The following is a 19395-nucleotide window of genomic DNA, read 5'->3' on the forward strand; positions in this document are numbered from 1 at the left end:
TCTGTTGCAATCTCAGGAACAAGGGCTTTTCTCTGGCTACCATGATTCCAGCAGTTAGACAGGAGGTGGAATGAGACTTTATTACTAGGAAAGGCACTCTCCTTGTAAGTGAGCTGGAGTCAGAGTCTGTGTCCTAATGATTCGGGAATTGCCAAACTCCTCCAAGTTGTTAACCTAACAGTATTTTATATCCAGCACAACTGATAAAAGTTCTGCACCCTGTTCAAATTGGTGTGAAGGTATAATAATCACATCTAGTAATTGCTACTCACTTCAAAAGAAAATCTGATACAGGCAGATTGTATCAACAACTCTAAGTCAACTCAGCTCCCAGGAAAAACAACGTATTTACCAGCTTGTCAAAATATTTGTGGGTATCCTACAATTTCTCTAACTCCTGACTAGAGAAATACTCCCTGAAAATTGGCCTCTTGGGGTTAAGTAAGCCTTTGTGAATGTCTCAGCCTTTATTTAATAAAAATCCCTGTATCCACATTGAAGAGCAGAAGACAAAAACAATTACTTTTGCATGCTCCCCACTGAAAATACAGCTTAGGTGAAGGTGCTTTGAGTAACAAAAACACAGTGTTTACTAAAAACTCCATTTGGGTTAGGCAAATTGGGATTCTGGAGACGCTGGAAAATCCCAGCCCAGGTGGATTTACATTTAAGAAGGCAGGACACAGCCAGTAACTTACATCCAGTGGCTGAGAAGGAATTTTCAGCTTGGTCAGGTGCGCCTTGCTGCTGGGCTTCAGCTCGTTGACGCCGCTGCCGTGGGTCTGGCTGCTGTAGTGTTCCGAGGATAGCTTTGGTTCCATGGACTCCTGCCCATCCATCGGCCTGACGTAGGCAGTGGGCTTCTGTAACATTGAACTGGACTTGGACATCAGCGAGGGTGGGAAGGACTGGGTCGAGTGCTGCCCGCTGGCGAACGAGGGCACGCGGGAGGGAGAGTCCCAGCTGGGCTCGGGGTCCCGGGGCGACTTGGAGCGCTGGTGGTCCTTGCCGTGGTGGTCGCTGCCGTGGGCTCGGGAGTGGCCGGAGGCCAGCGAGGACACGGCCGGCGGCTTCCCGGGGCTGCCGGAGCGGCCCTTGGAGTGCTCCGAGCCGTGCTGGCCCTTCTTGCGGCCGCCGCCGCCGTAGGAGTCGCGCTCGTGCCGGGCCCCGGCGCCGGCCGCGCCGCCCCCGGAGCGCTGCCCGTGGGCCCCCAGCCCCGCCGAGCGCTTCTGGGACTGGGCCGAGGTGCTGGGGGCCGGCCCCACCGGGGTCCATTTGCTGCTCTGGTGAGAGCCCGCGCCGTGCCGCTGCTCGCCGAAGAAGCCGGGCGTGGGTTTGTCATCGGGCGCTGCGGGAACCGAGGGCTTGGGGATGGCGACGATCTTCTGGAGCGGCCGGTCCCCGATGAGATCCGTCATCTCATCATAGTTACCGAGCATGCTCTGGATGCGGCTCGACAGCTTGTCTTCTTTGCTGGTCTGGGACAACAAGCCACCAAAACCGGGATTTAGAACCAATCGCAACTTCACACGAAGTCAAATGGTCTGGTAACTACAGCACTCAACCTGAATTTCAGCTAGAATACACCTATTTCTTCACCAGTGTTTCCAATTCTGAAATTTAGGTCTGAAAACACCAATTTGACTCCCTAAAACATAGTAAAAGTTGGTAACGATACATATTTAACTCCCTAAAACATATGAAAAATTCGGCAGCAGGGACAGCTGAACCAGCAATAATCAAATAATGCACTGCTGAGCAGGGTGCCAGTTCCAAAGCTGCAGATGCCTCCTGTCACCTTACAGACTGCAATTTCTCTAACACAGAATGCATCAGTCCTAAAAGGTTTTAATTAGCAGTAAAATAAAATAACTTAACCTCACCCCCGTAAGTCATTTTTAATTGGTATTTATATTGGCACAATGTTTGTTGCACACAGTTGAAAGGGTGCTTTGTTCTATAACCATTTTGTTTTCCAAATCTGGGATCCTGGATCATTCCCCCATGCATCCCAACCAGCTCCAGTTAACTTCACACATGTGGAATGTGGTTATCGAGCACAGGAACAAAAAAACCACCAGGTATTTCTCAATTTTCCTTCTGCAGGAAGAGAGTTTTCAGTCGTGTTTTACTTCTTGCAAACCAGCTGAAATTGCAACAAGGGAAGGGTTTGCTTTCAAAGTGAGTTTTGAACTACGTAATTAACCTATTAAATAATATTTTATTAGTTATTCCAGAATTAGGTTATTTTTTCCAGTACTGCTCAGCAAAGCAACCTGGAAGGAAACCCAGCACAGGCTGAAAGCTGTGCAGGACCACAAACAGAATCAATTCCTTCAAAACAAACTAAAACGTCAGATACAAACTACTGGAGCACTAGTTAGAGCTGATAATTCATATCAAACATAGTCATACCAAACGTTCCAGCATTTTGAATTGACCTCCTATTTAAACATTCTCTTCCTGAACTCATCCAGGTCTGGATTGCGTTGATGAAAGGTTAGAAAGTTTAGTAACAGGCTAAAGCACCCCAAAAATGGCAATTTGGCATCACACCACAGACAGCTTAACTGTTTTCAGTCACTGTATAGAAGGTGAAGGAAGGAAAAGATTTTGATGGCTTTATTTTCCTTTTTCTCACTCCCTATAAAGGCTCCTCCCCTTCCCAAGCATTATAAAGCTGCCAGTGGAGCTGTGACTGTCCAGCTTTATTTTCAAGCCCTGCTTAAACACCCGGTTGCCCTAAGAGCTTTCGGTCTAACAAGAACGCAGATAAAAATAAAACATGAACTTGCGCATGATTTCTGTTCTAAAACCCGCATTTTTCTGAGGTGCAGGAACTCACCACTTTGTACGGTTCAGCAAAGAGAGGAGAGTTGGGTGGGAAGGCTTCGTCACCCTGCTGAATTTCTTGATTTCGCCTTTCCCTTTCTTTCATACGCAGCACATTCCGGTCTTCACGGTTCATGTTGCTACGAGCAAAAAGACCAGTCCTGATCACACAGGGAAGCAGGAGGGATGTGAGGGCCCAGGGGAGGGATGAGAGTGCCCAGAGGAGGGATCTGAGTGCCCCCAAGCAGCCTCTGGCCCTGTTTGGCCATGGAATGATCACCGTTAAGAACCCACTGAGGGCCACAATTCCTCAGAACTGTCCAAATTCAGCCCCCTCAAAAAGGGCTGTAACCCCCAACCCACAGCTGGCTTCTAACAGGGAAACTTTATGTAGCAATAAAGAAAATAAAATTGAAAAAAACCCCACCAGGTCCTCAGACAAGTAGCTATTTCAAACCACTTCACCCGCTCGAATCATCTCGGTTCCAGCCCACGCCAAACATCTCCCATTCATTTCTAAAATACTTTTTCTCCCCCACATCCCCCAGATGTTCTGCCATCCCCCACCCATTCAGTACTTGACTTCTCCTGTAGATTAGGGTTATTTTTGGTGCTGACATACCTTTTTTTGGCACCCATTCTCCAACATATTCTAACCTCAAGCTTTGATGTGGTTTCCAGGTCTCTCTCCCTCCCTGACTCCCAAAAGGCATTTGAACTCAAAGCAGTAATTTCAGGGAAGTTCTGGCAATAAGGCACCTTTTGCCTCAGACCATATCCTCCTACTGCAAAAATGCAGATTAAGAACCTGCCAATCCCCCTTCTTAACAAACTTTCCTTTGCAGTTTGGTCTTGCTGCTTGTGTTAACAAAAATGCATCAAATTCTTGCAAAACACACACAAAAGTTGGAAAAGATTCCCTCTGAGCTTGACACAGCACTGGGACATAAAGGAGTAAACAAAATGAGATGATAAATAAGGTGCCATTAACTCCTTTAACATCAAACCCCAGAATGGTTTGGGTTGGGAGGGGCCTTAGTGCCCATCCAGTGCCACCCTGCCATGGCAGGGACACCTCCCACGGTCCCAGGCTGCTCCAAGCCCTGTCCAGCCCGGCCTTGGGCACTGCCAGGACCCAGGGGCAGCCACAATATGTGCTAAACTCTGCATCAAGGGATTCAGAAATGTTCCTTACTGATCTGCACAAAGTACAGTTGGTGCATCCCGGAAAGAAAGCGAATGTTTCACCACATAATTTGCAGTCTAACATGAAAATGTTGGCTGCTTAGAAAATCATTATTTCATGTCTTTAGACTGCTGTCTGATTATTAAAAATAATAAATGACTTGCTAGAGCATGACTCTGAAAGCTGTGCAAACCCACCCATTGCATTCTCAACAGGAAAACTTCAACCCATCAGTCAGTTTTTAAAACATGACTCTTTGCACCTCAGTAACATTTCTGCCTCTTGCCCTTCTTCCCCATTTGGCTTCACTGCCCTGAAAGCAGTGAAATCCCAGAGGCTGCCCAAAGCAGACCAAACCCAGGGTGGAAGCTGAGATCTTTGATGCTTTCTAAGGCACCAGGTTTGTTGTTATCTCCCTGCCTTGCAAACAAGGTACAAGCACTGGCATAACCCAACTCTGTGCTGATACCTGACCCATGAATACAACTTACACTTTACGTGAAAAATCACTTTTTTCTCCAGTTCTCCTGTAACCTGCTGAACTCTGTAACCACAGGTGGCCACCAGGGCTGAGAGAGGGACCTGTGCACTGGAATGTGGCCAGCAAACTCCTGGGATCATTCTGGCATTGATGACAAACTTGTTTTAGAAGTTTGAGGCTTGAAAAGCTCATTCTTGAGACTGCAGCCCAATTTGTTACATATGTAGGATTTCAACACAGATAATTATCAGCTTTAATTATAGACACTGATCAGTTAAAGCCAACTGGAACAGTCTGAGTCCATGGCATTTAGTATTAAAGGCAAATTTTGAGGCAGGGAATAGGAATGCTCTGGCTCTGGGTGGCTCATTCCCCAATACACTAAGATCAGGAATTACACACAGCTATATATCCAGAATATTATAATCTTAACAAAGAATGTTACATCTCTGTTTTCCAAATAGAGGGTTAAATATTTACAAAGACCTTCACTATTTTTTACAGGGACAAGCATCACCTTTTAAAATTGCATCAACATTTCCTATAAGTCTCAGAGCTGAAGAAAAACCATCATTTGTACCAACACCGTCACACAGAAGGAACATTACAACAAAGATTCACTTGAGATCGGAGTGGTGCAAACCCAGAGCTGATCTGGCTGTACCTGCCCAGGCCAATGTAAAATTAGTCATCAGAAAGACACCAGTTAATGACACTTTTAACCACTCCTCCCCAGCCTTTTGTAATGCAGTAAATGATAAACACCCTCACGGGGAGTCACCTTGACTGTATGGGGATTTCGTTTAGCTTTCTTTAACTCTTTTACATTTTTTATTAGAGCAAATAGCTTGACTGTGATACAAGTTAGACTTGTTGGTATCTAATCATCCCATCTCCACACAGAGCTATTTTAAGTGCCTATAACGTGTACAAGGCCATTAAAATCACACCAGCATGAAATGTGTAAATAGAGGAAGTTCGTGGGGCTTCCTTAGCTCTGTACTTCACACAACTTCCCACTCAAAGGGAAGTTCGCACATCTTCCACAGGCACAAGTCTACAGAAGGGAGATGCTCCCATGCTCAGGAAAAGCAAGAGAGGTATCTGAAAGGCAGATGACCAAGGCCTGTCTGCTGATCAGCACTGCTGGCAATTAACTCCAGCAGGTAGGGAACTGCAGGAGTTCCGTTTTCAGACCACTTGAAGTTGTAACAAACCTTTAGCATCCACTAAGAGGCACTGCTCCCACCACTCCTACCCCATCCTCTGGGAATAACAACAGCACCTCTGCTCCTCCCTGCACAGCCCTGGAAGTGGAAGATGAAGAACTTCTTGCCTTGTACCTGATGCTACCAAGATAATCCTGCCAAAATTCCCCCTTTCCCAGGTGGCCTGAGCTAAAATGTGAAGGAAGAGCAGAGGCAGGCTGAGAGAGCCAGAACAATGTCCCTGCAGCAAGGGCCAAAGTCATCTTAGTTTCCACATCTGGGAAAAGAGAAGTTCAAAAACTAAAAAAGAAAAAACCCAGAGAACAGGCCTAAAGCACAGCAGAGTATTTCCATTTTTAGGAAGTTGAACTCTACATGGTTTGAGTCACTCCTCCTGCAGTGTGTCCCACTGTACTTTGAACAGTCCCTGTGTCTGAGACTTCCCTGCACCACCAACCCTCCACATCTCACGCCTCTGCTCCAGCTCAACAGGAAGAGCTGAAAGCAAGCAGGAAATCCAGCAGGGAATTCACAGAAACTCCTGGCCCAGCCTCCCCCGGTGTGTATTCCTGAAACACCATTCCAGGCTGCTCCAGGAACATCAACACCAGCATCACCGCATCCCCCAGAGCAGACACAGCTTTCCTTTCTCCTTCCAACCTCTTCCTAAATCCCTTCTGGTATTTCTGTTCATCCCTAATCCAACAAGGGCATGCCTTTGGTTTGAGAGAGCATCACCGTGGGTGTGTAACCTGTGGTATGAACTGGCAGTGCTGGTGCTGCCTTCTCCTCCTGCTCCCCACCTCCCACTCCCTCAGCTCCGGGCAGGGGGCACATCCCAGCTCTGGGGCTTTTGGAGCACAACTCCAGACTGAAGATAGACCCCAACCGGCACACCCACACTGCCTGAGTTTCCCTGGCAAAGCTGTTAGAAGAAAGAGGACCTAGGCCAAACCCTTCTCACCCCCCTGAACCACATCAGGCACCCAAGTCCTCGCTCCAGCTCAGCACCAGCAGCTTCTCTTCATCCTCCCAGACACCGTGAGGCAAAACCATCAAAGGAGAGGCAGGGAACCCTCCGGAGGCAGCCCGTCCAACGGGATCCGACCCCAGCACACTTTACCCAGCCACCAGTGCACCGTCAGAGCCTGCTTACAACACCTGCACTTCCTTCAGGACACCCTCATTTAACTCCAGGCCTTCTTCAGTCTCAAGTGGATTCGTGAGCAAGAGGAATCAAACAGTTAATTGCTTAATTGGCTGCCATGAAACCCCAATTTTGTTTGACAACTTTTGGCGAAGGATAGGAAGGATAAACAGGCTGAGAGGGAACGTGCAGGATCCCAGCGCCGTGTGGGGCACGCCCAGCTGCGGGGCACACCCAGCTGCCATGATTTCATCCTTTTTTCTCAAAAGGAAGGGGAAAAAGAGCTGGAGAGGCTGCCTGTAACAAGGAATGATGTTTTCAGAAGGCATTTAAGAGTACCTGAAGCTGCCTTAATGCCGCATCCGAAGACGCCTGTTGATAGTTTTAAATATTCTTTTTACCACGGGCAAGGGGCATCTCAGGAGCTGGCACAGGACACTTCTCCCAGCCTGTGCATCAAATAGGGCATCACCACAAATCCTGCCCTGAAATCATGTGCATGAGCCTAAAGTGCTGCTCTGTCAGCTTTTAATAAAATACACTCCCAGAGGAGCTGTTTAAAAAGGGAGATATTGAAAAATAATTGCCCTGCAACAACAAAATTAACACAAAAACACCAACACACAAAGAGGAACATGCCTTGGTGTCACCAAGAGCAACTTATAGAAGTGAACATAAAATCTTAACTCCCACGTTCTATGTGATGGTGAAGAGGAAAAACACAAAAAAATATAACATTTCCTACTAAAACAATACAGCTTTGCCCAAAAAAGCACAAACAGGATGATCCCCCAGGAGAGGTTTAGAGGATAACTGTGATGGTGCAAATATAGAAGCAGCAGAGTCACCTTCAGAGTTTTACAACTGAAATAAGGAACACAGCTAAAACCAAGAGTCTACACAGAATTCAAGTAGTTTTTGTATGTGTCCAGACAGAGAAAAAAAACCAACTTCTCAAAAGCATGAAGTTTTCTGTTTCTGTCCCTCACCTTCTGACACAAAGGCCCATGCCAAGGGAGGGGGATTTGGTTTGGGATGGCTCCTGGTGCACATGGGATCTGCTCCCCCAAAGGAAAGGCTGTGATACCACCAGTATCCCAAAATTCTGTCCCAGGAACTCGGAATCACAGGGGGAGGCTGCAGAGGTGAACACAGGAAACCCTGAGCCCTCATCTTGCTCAGCTGTTTGGATGAGAATGAACTTTTCATTCACAGCTCCATCTCCCTCTTTCCAAGGTTTCATTAGAGCTCTTGGGAATGCAATTCAAATACAATTGCACTGGTAACACGATACAAATATAAATCAGATTCACCACTAACTGAAACATAAACGTTTCTCATTCCTACAATACAAACACAAATGCTTCTGTCCCACCCTTCACATCAGGAGTTCCTACTGCACATTCAACGGGGAGAACAGAAGTGCCCCAAGAGCTGTCTGGGAACACCTTTGTACGTACTGAGGGTGGGAGAGCTTTAAATGAAAATAATAAAAAAGTCAGTTGGCCTAGGTCTGGTTAATGTTTGACAAGAACTCCCAGGGAGGGCAGAGCCACAGTTTGCTGCAGGCACTTCTTCCCACTCAGCTCTGGAGCACCCAGAAATCCCCACCAAGCACGATGTGCCTGGACTTGCGCTGCTCCCCAGACAAAGCAGCACAAATCCTTCACCACCGTTAGCTGAGAGAATTCCACAGCACCTTCTGGGGGAGCACTGCCTTAATTCCAGCGTCTCAGACAAGTGATGGTGCAAGTAATTACATCCTGCCTTGGAGCTTTAGCTGCCAGAGTCCCCTTCATCCCCCAAATATCAGGTTACCTGAGGATCAGTCAGCATCTTCCACCTGAGAAGCCAACACACAGCGATGGTGGAGAAAAGAATTACAGTGATCATTTGTAACTCAACACTAACCACTGGAAAAGGACTTGGGGATCCTTTCGGAAGAGGCTCTGTAAGTGTAATATTTCATTTAACAAGTCCAGATGAGAACTGGGAGCATCATTCATCACACATGAGATTCAGCACACAGAAGCAAGGGAGAAATGGAGTTTGGGTTGGAAGAGACTTTAAAAATCATCCACTTCCACATCCCCTGCCAAGGTAAGGTAAAAGTGAACCCCCAGCAATTGGATTTTAGAAACCAAGTCAAGGAGGACATTGCTAAATTCAGCACTTGCAGTGCAGCTCATTTAAAACCATTTTAAGTCCATTTTAAAATCATACTACTAAAACAGCTTAAAATTGTTTATATCCGAGAATTTGCAAGACTGGTTTGGTGCAATTCGCTCAAGGGACCTTAAAAATGCACAACCACACAACTTAAACGTCTCATTTTTGTGCAGAAGTACTACCCAGGAGGGAACACGTCTGGTCCCCCCTCCCTGATGAACACAGAAATTAATTCCCAACTCTTTTTCCTTCACAGGGAGCAGAGCTGCTCAAAGGACATCAGTCCCTCCTTTCTGTCCCGTCTCTTCAGGAATGGGAGAGGAACAGGAAAGCCCAGCAAGTGACACAGAGCCCTGCTCCCTCCTCCTCCCTCCGCGGCCAGGGAGCAGAGGGAGGGTCACTCCTCCAGCCACTGTCCCTCTCTCCCCAGGCTCCATGCCAGGAGACACCCCAGATCCCACAGTGCCAGCCCTGACTCACAGGAGAGGAACCTCAGGGATTGACACCATGAGACCACAAAGCCACTAAAACTGTCCTTTTCTGCACCTAGCCCAAGGCCAGGTCAGGACTCCAGGTCAGAAAAGGCACAGGAGCCCCAATGAGCTCCTGCCACAAGAACCAGCAGAGCCAGGAGAGGGAAGTGAAGCTGCTGCTGCTGCCCAGCAAAGCTGAATTTCAGCTTTGCCTTCCCAAGCCTCTGCATTTCTATTTGCTTCATCCTGCAATATCTACTCTGAGGAACAGGGGGCTTTGTTAAGCAGGCAGTGAAATTCCTTACCCTGAGATGCCACAGCTGAGGAGCTGACCTCACCAGCAGCCCAGCAGTGCAGACTGACCTCCAGCAGCCATCCACCTTTTCTTTCTTTTCTTTCTCCGTTAAATCTCTTCCCAGCCAACTTCAGCCCAATTCCATCTCCCACTCAGCCAAGGGCATCCTCCCCATCTTTTCCACCCTCCATCGCTGGGAGAGTCTTTAATTCCCCCAGTGCAAAGATGGACCATCACAAATTCAGCATTTTTACATGCAATCCTTTCATGTCCACACAGGCTAACCAAAGCATATTCCAACATAGTTTCCCAACAAATTTCTGCCCTTTAATTGGGCAGAAACTTAATAACCCAATTCCTGTGCCTACATGTTCATCTGCTTAAACTTTGAAGCCAAGACAATTGGCATTTAGATTTTATTAAGCAATAGTTATTCAGACTTCTAACATTAATCTGGCTATTATCATTCTGACTTCCTCCCAATAATTTACTTTCACAGAAGACATCATTACATTTGAGTGCTATGAACTCTGTAGCAGTAGGATTAAGAAAGTATTCACTTGACAGAAATTCTCAGATAAATCTGCTCTGTGTAAGATTTGAAACAGCAGACAAGGTTTTAATGAGGTGCCATCTAAGCCAGCAGTGAAAAGGCAAAAGGGAAAATCACATTCAAGGTTCACATCCTTCTTCCATCTCAACTACAGAAAAAGAAAGGAGAGAAAAGCTTATCAGACACTTTACCCTGGTTCAACTGTCACTTCCTCCAGGCTCAGTGTAAGATCATGTCTGCACTGTCTCACAAGACATTTATCTCAGACTTCCCATCGTGACCAAGGGTCACCCACTGTGCTGATCCCCCACTCAACTGAACACCAGGCTTTGAGACAATAATTGTGCACAGTGCTCGTGAGGGACGGAGGAAGAGCAGGAGGATGCTGGGGAGCAGGTCAGCACAGCAACCAGAATTAAAAACTTCACTGTTCAATGATTTAACTCTCCCCAGAACCATGGGAAACCACTTGGGGTGAGCCACGGAACAACTGAGAGGCCCAGAGGGAAATCTGTGTCCAGGCTGTTCCCAGAACAACTGCAGGGGAAGCACCAAAACCACGGGGCTGGGTCCATGCCAGCAGCAATATATTTTCTACATTATCATCTATTCATTATTACCAGTATCTTTTCAGAAGTGGTGGCTTGAACTCTCACAGAGCCAGTGCTCCCCACTGGCAGCTGCAGCAGTTCTAGGATTGCTTTACAGATTTCACAAAATCCACAATTCTGAGTACCAGAGAAGTGAGAACACAAGTTTTCCCTCCCAGTTTTCAGCCCTGACTTCTATTCAAAGGGTTCACCAAACTCAGCACCATTTCCTGCTTGTCTAAAATCTGCTGTCAGAACATGACAGTTTTGAGATCTGGGATTCTTCCCGGCACCTTCAAACTTTCTTTTAGAATTTCAACACACCGAAGATGAGAGCATGGAGTAGTTAAAACTCTGCAAAAACCTAGGGAAGAAGGGCATTTAAGATTTGCAGGCAGAGCAAAAAAAATTGGAAGCGAGAGGAAGGGCCCAGAACTATCCAGAGAGGGAAGCTGAAATGCAGCAGGAAAGCCACAGCTTTGGTGTGCTGTGCTTCCAAACAAACACTGCTTGAAACGTTGCAAAGGTTTCCCTTTTCATCCTGCCCACTAAATGCCACCTGTACTTTATAATCCCCCTGAGCAGACTGAGAAAAACATTCACATTTCTGTCCCTACTGAGTAACAGGGCACTTAGTGAGGTATCTTTTACCTCAGGAAAACAGTTAATAAATGTTAATTTAGCTGTACAAACTCTCTTCATATATATGACATCATATTTTCCCAAAATAATGATGTTTGGGTTTTTCCCCCCCAACGTTCTTACAACTTCTTGCACTTTTCTGGATGTGGCCCTAAACCAAAAGACAAACTACAAAACACAGAATTCTACCAACACATTTCACTTCCAGCCAGGGAGACTCAGTGAGTTTTGCCACCAGAAAGAAAAATTCAGCTTTTTGTGGCACGAAGTTAAAGAGAAACACAAGAACCATTGCAAAAGCTGAGTCAAAATTCAGCTGGCTTTCAAAACCCTTCATGCAAGAGGCCACTTCACACCGAGCTGGGTCAGAGCTGGAGCCTGGAAATGTCTCTGGAAGAGCCAAATGTGCCTCAAGTGCCAGAGAAATTGCGTGGTGGGAAGTGCTGCAGCTCCCAGGGGAGCTGGGCACAGCAGCCGCAGCTCAACAGGCAGCAGGCACTGAGGGCACCCCTGGCTGGGGATCAGTTCATGCAATTCTCCTAAGCACAAGTTCAAATTAAATTTTTTTGAAGGCATGATTCACTATTTATAGTGAGAGTCACACATAATCATTTTTTAAAAATTGAATAATGCATTGAAATAAATTGTATAAGGAATCAGCCCATCAGAGGAGCTAATGAGATCCAAATCTCATAGTCTAAAATAGCAATGAAGATTAAACCACACCCATTTCTGACCATCTTGAGCTTCAAGTCTGTCAGCAAATCATGACTGGATGGATTTGAACATTCCTCTGAATAAATAAGAAAAAACAAACAAAAACATTTCTGAATGCCAATTCAGCATGGACCTTGCTTCACGTGGCCAGGAAATAATGCAACTTTTTCCACTAAAAAAAAAGAGAAAGCTGAAGAAAAAAAAAAAAACTGAAGAAAAAGCCCTAAGAAAGTAGTTTTTTTAGGAGGTTATTAGTGATTAACAAATTTAAGGTGAATACTACTTGTTAAAACTCTCTCCTATTAAAACATATTTCTGGTAATTATTGGCTAAGAATGTGTCACAGTGCAAAGTCCTTACTTGTGTTTTTTGCTCATTAAATATAATTAGTGGAGCTCTTTCAGCACAAGCAATTGCTCCAGGAAAAACCTTTTCACCCTTTATCTTTTAAAGGTGACACCAAACACCAGTTTCTACCACGGCAAATCAGTGCTATAATATGCTGCTAATTCATCCTATCGGCATCAGAAGGCTAAATTAAATCTAAATTAATTAATTTTGAAATAAATTCATTAACTAGAAATCCCAAACTTCACCAGGCAATTTAAACCAATATTCCATGTGGCCACAGTGCTTTTCACCCACAGCCAGGGGGATTCCAGCAGCTGCACACCAGTAAGAGTCAGAGGTGAACTGGGAAGGCTCAATGGGAAATGTCAAACAAACACAGCACCTCACTCCAAAATATAAAAACCTCCTCAAAACACACAAACAAACTCTCAGGAAGCTCTGTTCCATAGAGGACAGCTCAGAACATTAAAAAAAAAAAAACCCAGGAGAAAGGGAAAATATCAGTACATCAATCCATTTAACCTCCTCTTGGCCAATCTTTGTGCTTCAAGGCCTCTTGAAGTTACAAAAATATAATAATATCAGGAGATTTTTGTTAAATCAAGCATTTTTCACTCAGCAATTTCCATTAGGCTCATTTTATCAACGCCAAAGCACAAGACAACTTGCTGAAGTTACAATATGCTCCTTCAAGCTCTTCAACCTGTTTCCCATATTCAATTTTCTGAAACTTCCATCTTAATGTTTTCAAATCTGGATTTTGACCAAACAATTTTTAAATTATCTTTAAATAAGGAAATGCTTATGTTAATTGTAATGCAACACTGGAAAGTTACATTGGCAGATCTCTCAAATGATTTTTTTTTCCACAGAAACTGTGGTTATTCCTCTACCCACGAAATGCACGACATCACACAAACCAAATTCCCATTTTGATGTAGCTTGTTTTGGTTTGCTGTTCCCCTTCCCTGTGGGAAAAACAGAATTACAGAATTGTTTAGGCTGGAAAAGCCCTCCAAGTTCCTCGAGTCCAACCATTCCCACTGCCCCAAGTCAGGCGGTGCCACCTCCACATTAAAAGCCACGCAGGATGGGGACTCCAGCCCTGCCCTGGGCAGCCTGCGGGAGGCTGGACAGCCTTTTCCGTGAAGGAATTTTCCCAATATCCAGCCTGAAGCTCCCCTGGCACAGCTTGAGGCTGTTTTCCCCTGTCCTGTGCCTTTGGGATTTCCTGGACACTTCCTCCTCCCCTGAGTTCCTCTGCAGCCCAGCCATACAAAGGGAACTGGGGACTCTGATCTCTTCATCCTCCTCGCTTTAATGATTTGTGCACATCAAAGCCTGATTAAAACCATTTAAGCACTTCCACCACTGCAATCTCTTTAACGTCTTTTGGAAATTAAATTAAATGCAGAAACAAAAAATCTCCATGTGAATGCACAAAGCTGGACAATTATGGTCAGGTTTGAGCTTTTATGGTCATGTCAGCAGGAATGGGGAAATACAAGGGAGTACACAGTTTTTGAAGCCTAATTTATATAAAAATACAGCAGATAACCAATATAAATATCCAATATTCATTTAAAATCAGACCCCTTCAACAGGATCACATCAAGGAAAGTGAACATTAGGAATTTCAAAGGAAAATGAAGTGAAAAACTGAATGACTGTTCAATGGCATGAAATTTCCACAGGAACCAACTGTTGAGGGAAATATCTACTCTGGAACAATTTACCTCTGTGAAATCTTAGAATCCCAGCTAGGGACAAGTGGAAACAGTTTCCTCTGTCTCAGGAGTTTAACTTGTTACTGATCACAAACACTGTTTTCCCAGTGTCTGGTTCTGCAAATTAAACATCCTTTATTTTTCTTCTTAAACTGGAAAATGTCTGTCAATAACGTGAAGTATGACCCAGCTGCAGTGAGGCACCAAGGCCTGCCCCCAGCTCCAGGAGGTGACAAAGTGACACCAAAACCTGGCCGCCCTCTCAGTTTACCACCAAAGGTTACAGAGCTGGAAAAGCTCAAAGGTTTGGGATCCACTTTGGTTTGGGACCTTTTCTGACATTCCCAACCCTGAGCCAGCCCAGGAGCTGCAGGAGGAGCACAACCCTCCCAGGGCTCATTTCTGCCCCTCCACGAGGAACCCACTGAGCTGAAACGCCGAGGGAAGTTTCCAGCCCAAAGGACAAACGGCTCAAAGCTGCTCGTGGAAACTGCAAATAACGCGGGAACATCAGTGCTTCAAAAGAACCACACTGAAGAGCAGCACAGCGCTATCCTTCCTCCGGTCTCCTACCTCTTCATGCTCCCAGTGTAGTACTGGGAATACTCAGAAACCGCTGTGGGGCTGCAGGGGAGCACATCTATCCACAGGGAGAGACGTGGCATGATAAAACAGCCTCTCCTGGAAAACATGATCACTACAGGATTACACATTAGTAAAAGTCCACTCTATTTGCTTAATTATAAAACATGAAAGCAGCACGTTCAAGTAATTTATCAATAAATGCTGTGACGTGAATAAAAACTAAGATGAACTGTAAAAAAAAAAAAAAAAAAGGCAGTAAAAGGGGGCTCTGAGCTGCCCCATGAGGTGCTGTTTTCCATAAAAAGATGAGCAGGAAGATTTCTCTTAATGAGCTGTTAACAGAAGAAAATTAGTTCAAGACTTCAGGGCAAGAACTTCCCTTATTCCAGGTTTGTACAGCATGGAGTATAAGGAGATTTTTCTTCCTGCTGGTACCTGGTGCTACTGGCAGTTCATAACCCAGGTTTTACATTCAGCAGGAATTAATGAACCAAGTAAGAACAGGAGACGAGGCAACCCAAGGAAAACTCCAAGCACCGGGGAGAAAAGTGAGGGAGAAGGGGCTATGAAACCCAGAGCTGAACAGGAGTCTGAGAGCCTGGGGAGGCGGCAGACACCGGAGGAGACACGAGGCCAACGAGCTCCCAGCTCCAGGGAGCGCGGAATTTTGGCCGGCACGTCCGGGCTGGCCCGGCCCCAAGGAGCCGTGCCACGCCGAGCTCTGGGCACGGGTCACCTCAGAGAGCACCAGCACTGCTCCACGCTGGGAGGTGCTCATTCAGCTGGGCACCCAGCGCAAGCAGCTGGAAAGAGAATAAAGGCGGATTGCTGCAGGACAGAGGCACAGGGAGAGCAGCACAGCTCCGGCACTCGGGCTGGCGGCGCTCAGAGGGTGGCAGGAAGGAGCAGGGGCTGCGCTGCATTTCCCAAGCAGCGGCAGCAGCCCTGTCATTTCACAAGCTGCAGAGCATCTCCTTACTCATTAGTGACTGCGGAGAAGGACCCATCCTGCCAGAGAAGAGTAACTGCCACACAAGTTCTTTCATCTTGAGTTTTGCAGTTCTATGGACTTGATTGCTTATTTTCTTAGTTTAACAGAGTTAGCAAGATATTTTACATTCATCTAACCCTGCTCTAGCTAAATGTAACCTGTTAAAGTTTCTTGACTCGTTTCCAGGCACTCCCTCTTCATCCCACAGCCTCTCCATCTCCCCACAGCTCGGGGTGTTCTGTTCTCCCAGTTCAGAGAAGGTGACACCAACCTCATTTTGGTTTTGGTACACACTGAGGCACACACTGAAGGTGAAGGAGGACAGGGGGGGTCTTGGTGAGAGGGGACCTTAAAGTCCCTGCAGTGCCACCCTGCCATGGCAGGGACACCTCCCACTGTGCCAGGCTGCTCCCAGCCCCAGCGTCCAGCCTGGCCTTGGGCACTGCCAGGGATCCAGGGGCAGCCCCAGCTGCCCTGGGCACCCTGTGCCAGGGCCTGCCCACCCTCCCAGGGAGGGATTCCTTCTGTGGATCTAATTTAAACTGAAGTTTAGGTACCTGATCTCAAATGTAGTTATTTCTGAGCCTCTGCCGAAGATAACTGTGACAGAGTAGCGAGAGAAAGGAAATAGGCCTGTAGAACAAACCACAGGTGAGTAACAAACTGAAATTATGTGGCCAAGAACAATTATTGCCACAGAAAAGAAACCTCAGTCACCAAAAACTCCGGACTAATCCTACATCCTCACACAGGGGGACTCCAAACACGACACTGCAACTCATACTCCTCCCAGCTCAGCACACACGTCGCTGTGGCCTCTTGGAAGCTGCTCAAGGTCTCTCCACGTGCCCAAATCTGCCCATGGCAGCGGTGCTGCTTTCCTGGCTCAGCTCTCCAGACTCAACTCTCCGTATTTCCGCCCTCAACGCTGCAAATTTCTGATGATCCGGAGCAGAGTAAGAGCAGTGATGATGACAGAACTCCCAAACCGAGAGGATGAGCAGGAAGGGAAGGGAGGCAGGCATCAGAACAGTCCCGAGCAGCTCTGGCACCTGTCCTAAGCACTGGAAATGCAGCGAGGGGCACGATGACAGCAGTTCCACCATCACCTGGTCACGGAGTCCCTGGTGCCAGGCAGAAGATGCCAAGGGCTGCTGGCTCAGTCAGTAAGGTCACGTCTGTCCTTAGTCACATCCGACAGGGGAGCACCCACGCTGGAAAACACCGGGGCAGCACACACCCACCGGCAGCCACAGGAGCAACTGGTGGCAAATGCCACCCTGCCATGGGCCAGCTGCAACCTCAGGACAGATTTCTGCTGCAGCTCTTTGTCTGCAAGGCCCCCAGGAAGCAAAGTCCATGGTCTGTGCAGACAGAAATGTGGCATCTTCTCATTAAAGAACTGGGTCGTAACCCTGCAAAAGCATCTGCACATTCCAGCTTCCTAAAAAAACCATCCTAGAAATCCAACCCATATTTCACTGGGGTTTTATCATGGTTTATCAAGTCCAGGACACTAGAACTGGCAAGAATGCAAAGCACATAAATGTGAATTATTTTTCTGGGTTGCTGTGTGGCTTCTCACACAAAAACTGACCCCAGGGGCTCAGTCTCACTCACTCAGTGTTTGAGACACGGAGAAAAGTCATAAAACAAGAACTGCAGAGATGTTTAGAGGAAATATCAGGGACCTGAGACAGCTTTGGAGATCAGAGTTGAAATCCACTCTTTTCCTTCATTGCTGTTACACTGCACTGGAATCCTGGGGGCACTTTTGGTTGCCACAATATAAAAAAGATAAAAAGCTGATAGCATCCGAAGAAGGGACATGGGGATGGGGAAGGGTGTGGAAGGACCACGAAGGAGCTGCTGAGGGCACTGGGATTGTTCTGCTGGAGAAGAGGAGCCTGAAGTCAGAGCTCATTGAGGGCTAGAGCTCCAACCTCTGCTCCTGGGACAGGGAGCGGAGCCAGGGCAGGGCTGGAGCTGGGCCAGGGCAGGGCAGGGTGGATTTTGGGAAAGGTTCTTCCCCAGAGGCTGCTGGCACTGCCCAGGCTCCCCAGGGAATGGGACACTGCTCCCAGGGATGCCCAGCATGGGATTTTGGGGCTGTGCAGGGCCAGGAGCTGGGCTGGATGATCCCTTCCAGCTCAGGATATTCCTGGACTGTCTCACTCCCGAACACAGGAGAGTCTGCTCTCACACGGAGCTGCAAACACACTGTGCAGGAGGCAGCAAATGTCAAAAATCGACATTGAGACACTAACAAAGCCAAGATATGAATAATACCAAAAGATAAACTTTCCCTTTTGCCCGTGACCAACAAGACCTGCCCCAGTCCCAGTCCAACCACTGAGGAGCTCCAGTGTGACACCGGGGCTGTCCCACACCTCGAGGCCGGGAGTTTAATCACGTTTTCCTCATTAGAGGAGCCATGAAAGGACCAGTCAGGTGCACAAGCACTCCTGCACAGCACTTCACTAGACCCTGTTTTGCAATAACCCCCCCAGGCTGCAAATCCCCATTTGCCAGGGACCTGAGAGAAGAATTCAGTAGTTTTAAAGGAATGCCAGGAACTAGAAACACACCTGAGCGATCAGCAGCTGGAAGGGAGCCCAGGTGACAAATAAACACAGGGAGCAGAGCAGAACCAGCTCAGGGACACTGAGGAAGGGCCTGCTCCGTCCCAGGGGCAGGTGGGGGCCTGGCTGCCATCCCTGGAAACACGGGGATGGTTAAAACCACCAGCACTCCTGAGAAAATGATCAAACACGGCTGTAGGAAGGTGAGAGGTGAGCTGGGGGCACAGCAGGCTCCACACCTGCCCCTCTCCAGGCTCCTTTTGCATGGTGCAGCTCCTGCCCGGGCTGTCAGGGAGGTCTGGGCACAAGCACTCAGCTCTCCCCCGGAATTCAGTGAACCACTTGCTCGTGTCCAGAAGAGAACCACAGACACAGCACTGATGCTCCGATACCGGGCTACACACCTCAACACTTCCCCGCTTCGTTTGGTTCGTTGGAAAAGGGAAGAAAAGGGGAAAAGCCAGCGCGGAGCGCAGGAATGCCGAGCGACCGCTCTGCTACAAAGTCCCACCGGGGAGGAGGCTTTACATAACAGCCACCCGCCGGCTCCGGTGTCCGAACCCCGGCCCTGCCTGCCCCGACCTTCGGCAGCCGCTGCCCGAAGCCGATTCCCCGAGCGGGACCCGCCCGGGCCCCGCGGCCGTCCCGGGGCTCCCGGAGAGCAAGGGGGAAGGAACAAAGCCCTGACGTCAATTACCGGAACAGGGCTAAACCCACCAGCGGGGCGGGCAGCGCAGCGGCCCGGGCCCGGCCCGCATCCCGGTGCCGGGGCGTGCCGCGGGCCGAGCGTCCCGGGAGGGACCCCCGCCCTGCGCACGGTGGCACCGCGGGCCGCGACGCGGGCGAATCCGCGCTTCCCGGCGGGA

The 19395-nt window shown here is 47.7% G+C and overlaps 2 protein-coding genes across 3 annotated transcripts in view; one reads left to right on the forward strand and one right to left on the reverse strand.

The window, feature by feature from the left end:
- ADRA1B (adrenoceptor alpha 1B) overlaps positions 1-7101 on the forward strand; it is a 147975-nt gene extending 140874 nt beyond the window's left edge. The window contains exon 3 of the mRNA XM_068206338.1: positions 7076-7101. Coding sequence (XP_068062439.1) covers positions 7076-7101 — 26 coding nt within the window. The remainder of the gene's footprint in view (positions 1-7075) is intronic.
- AFF4 (ALF transcription elongation factor 4) overlaps positions 1-19395 on the reverse strand; it is a 47100-nt gene that overhangs the window by 27336 nt on the left and 369 nt on the right. For both annotated transcript variants that reach the window (XM_068206210.1, XM_068206209.1), the window contains exons 2-3: positions 2846-2972; positions 699-1478 (exon numbers count right to left, since the gene is read on the reverse strand). In XM_068206210.1, coding sequence (XP_068062311.1) covers positions 699-1478; positions 2846-2968 — 903 coding nt within the window. In that variant the 5' untranslated portion in view covers positions 2969-2972. The remainder of the gene's footprint in view (positions 1-698; positions 1479-2845; positions 2973-19395) is intronic.

The sequence above is a fragment of the Anomalospiza imberbis genome, chromosome 15, assembly GCF_031753505.1.
Source record: "Anomalospiza imberbis isolate Cuckoo-Finch-1a 21T00152 chromosome 15, ASM3175350v1, whole genome shotgun sequence".
Classification (NCBI taxonomy): Eukaryota; Metazoa; Chordata; class Aves; order Passeriformes; family Viduidae; genus Anomalospiza; species Anomalospiza imberbis.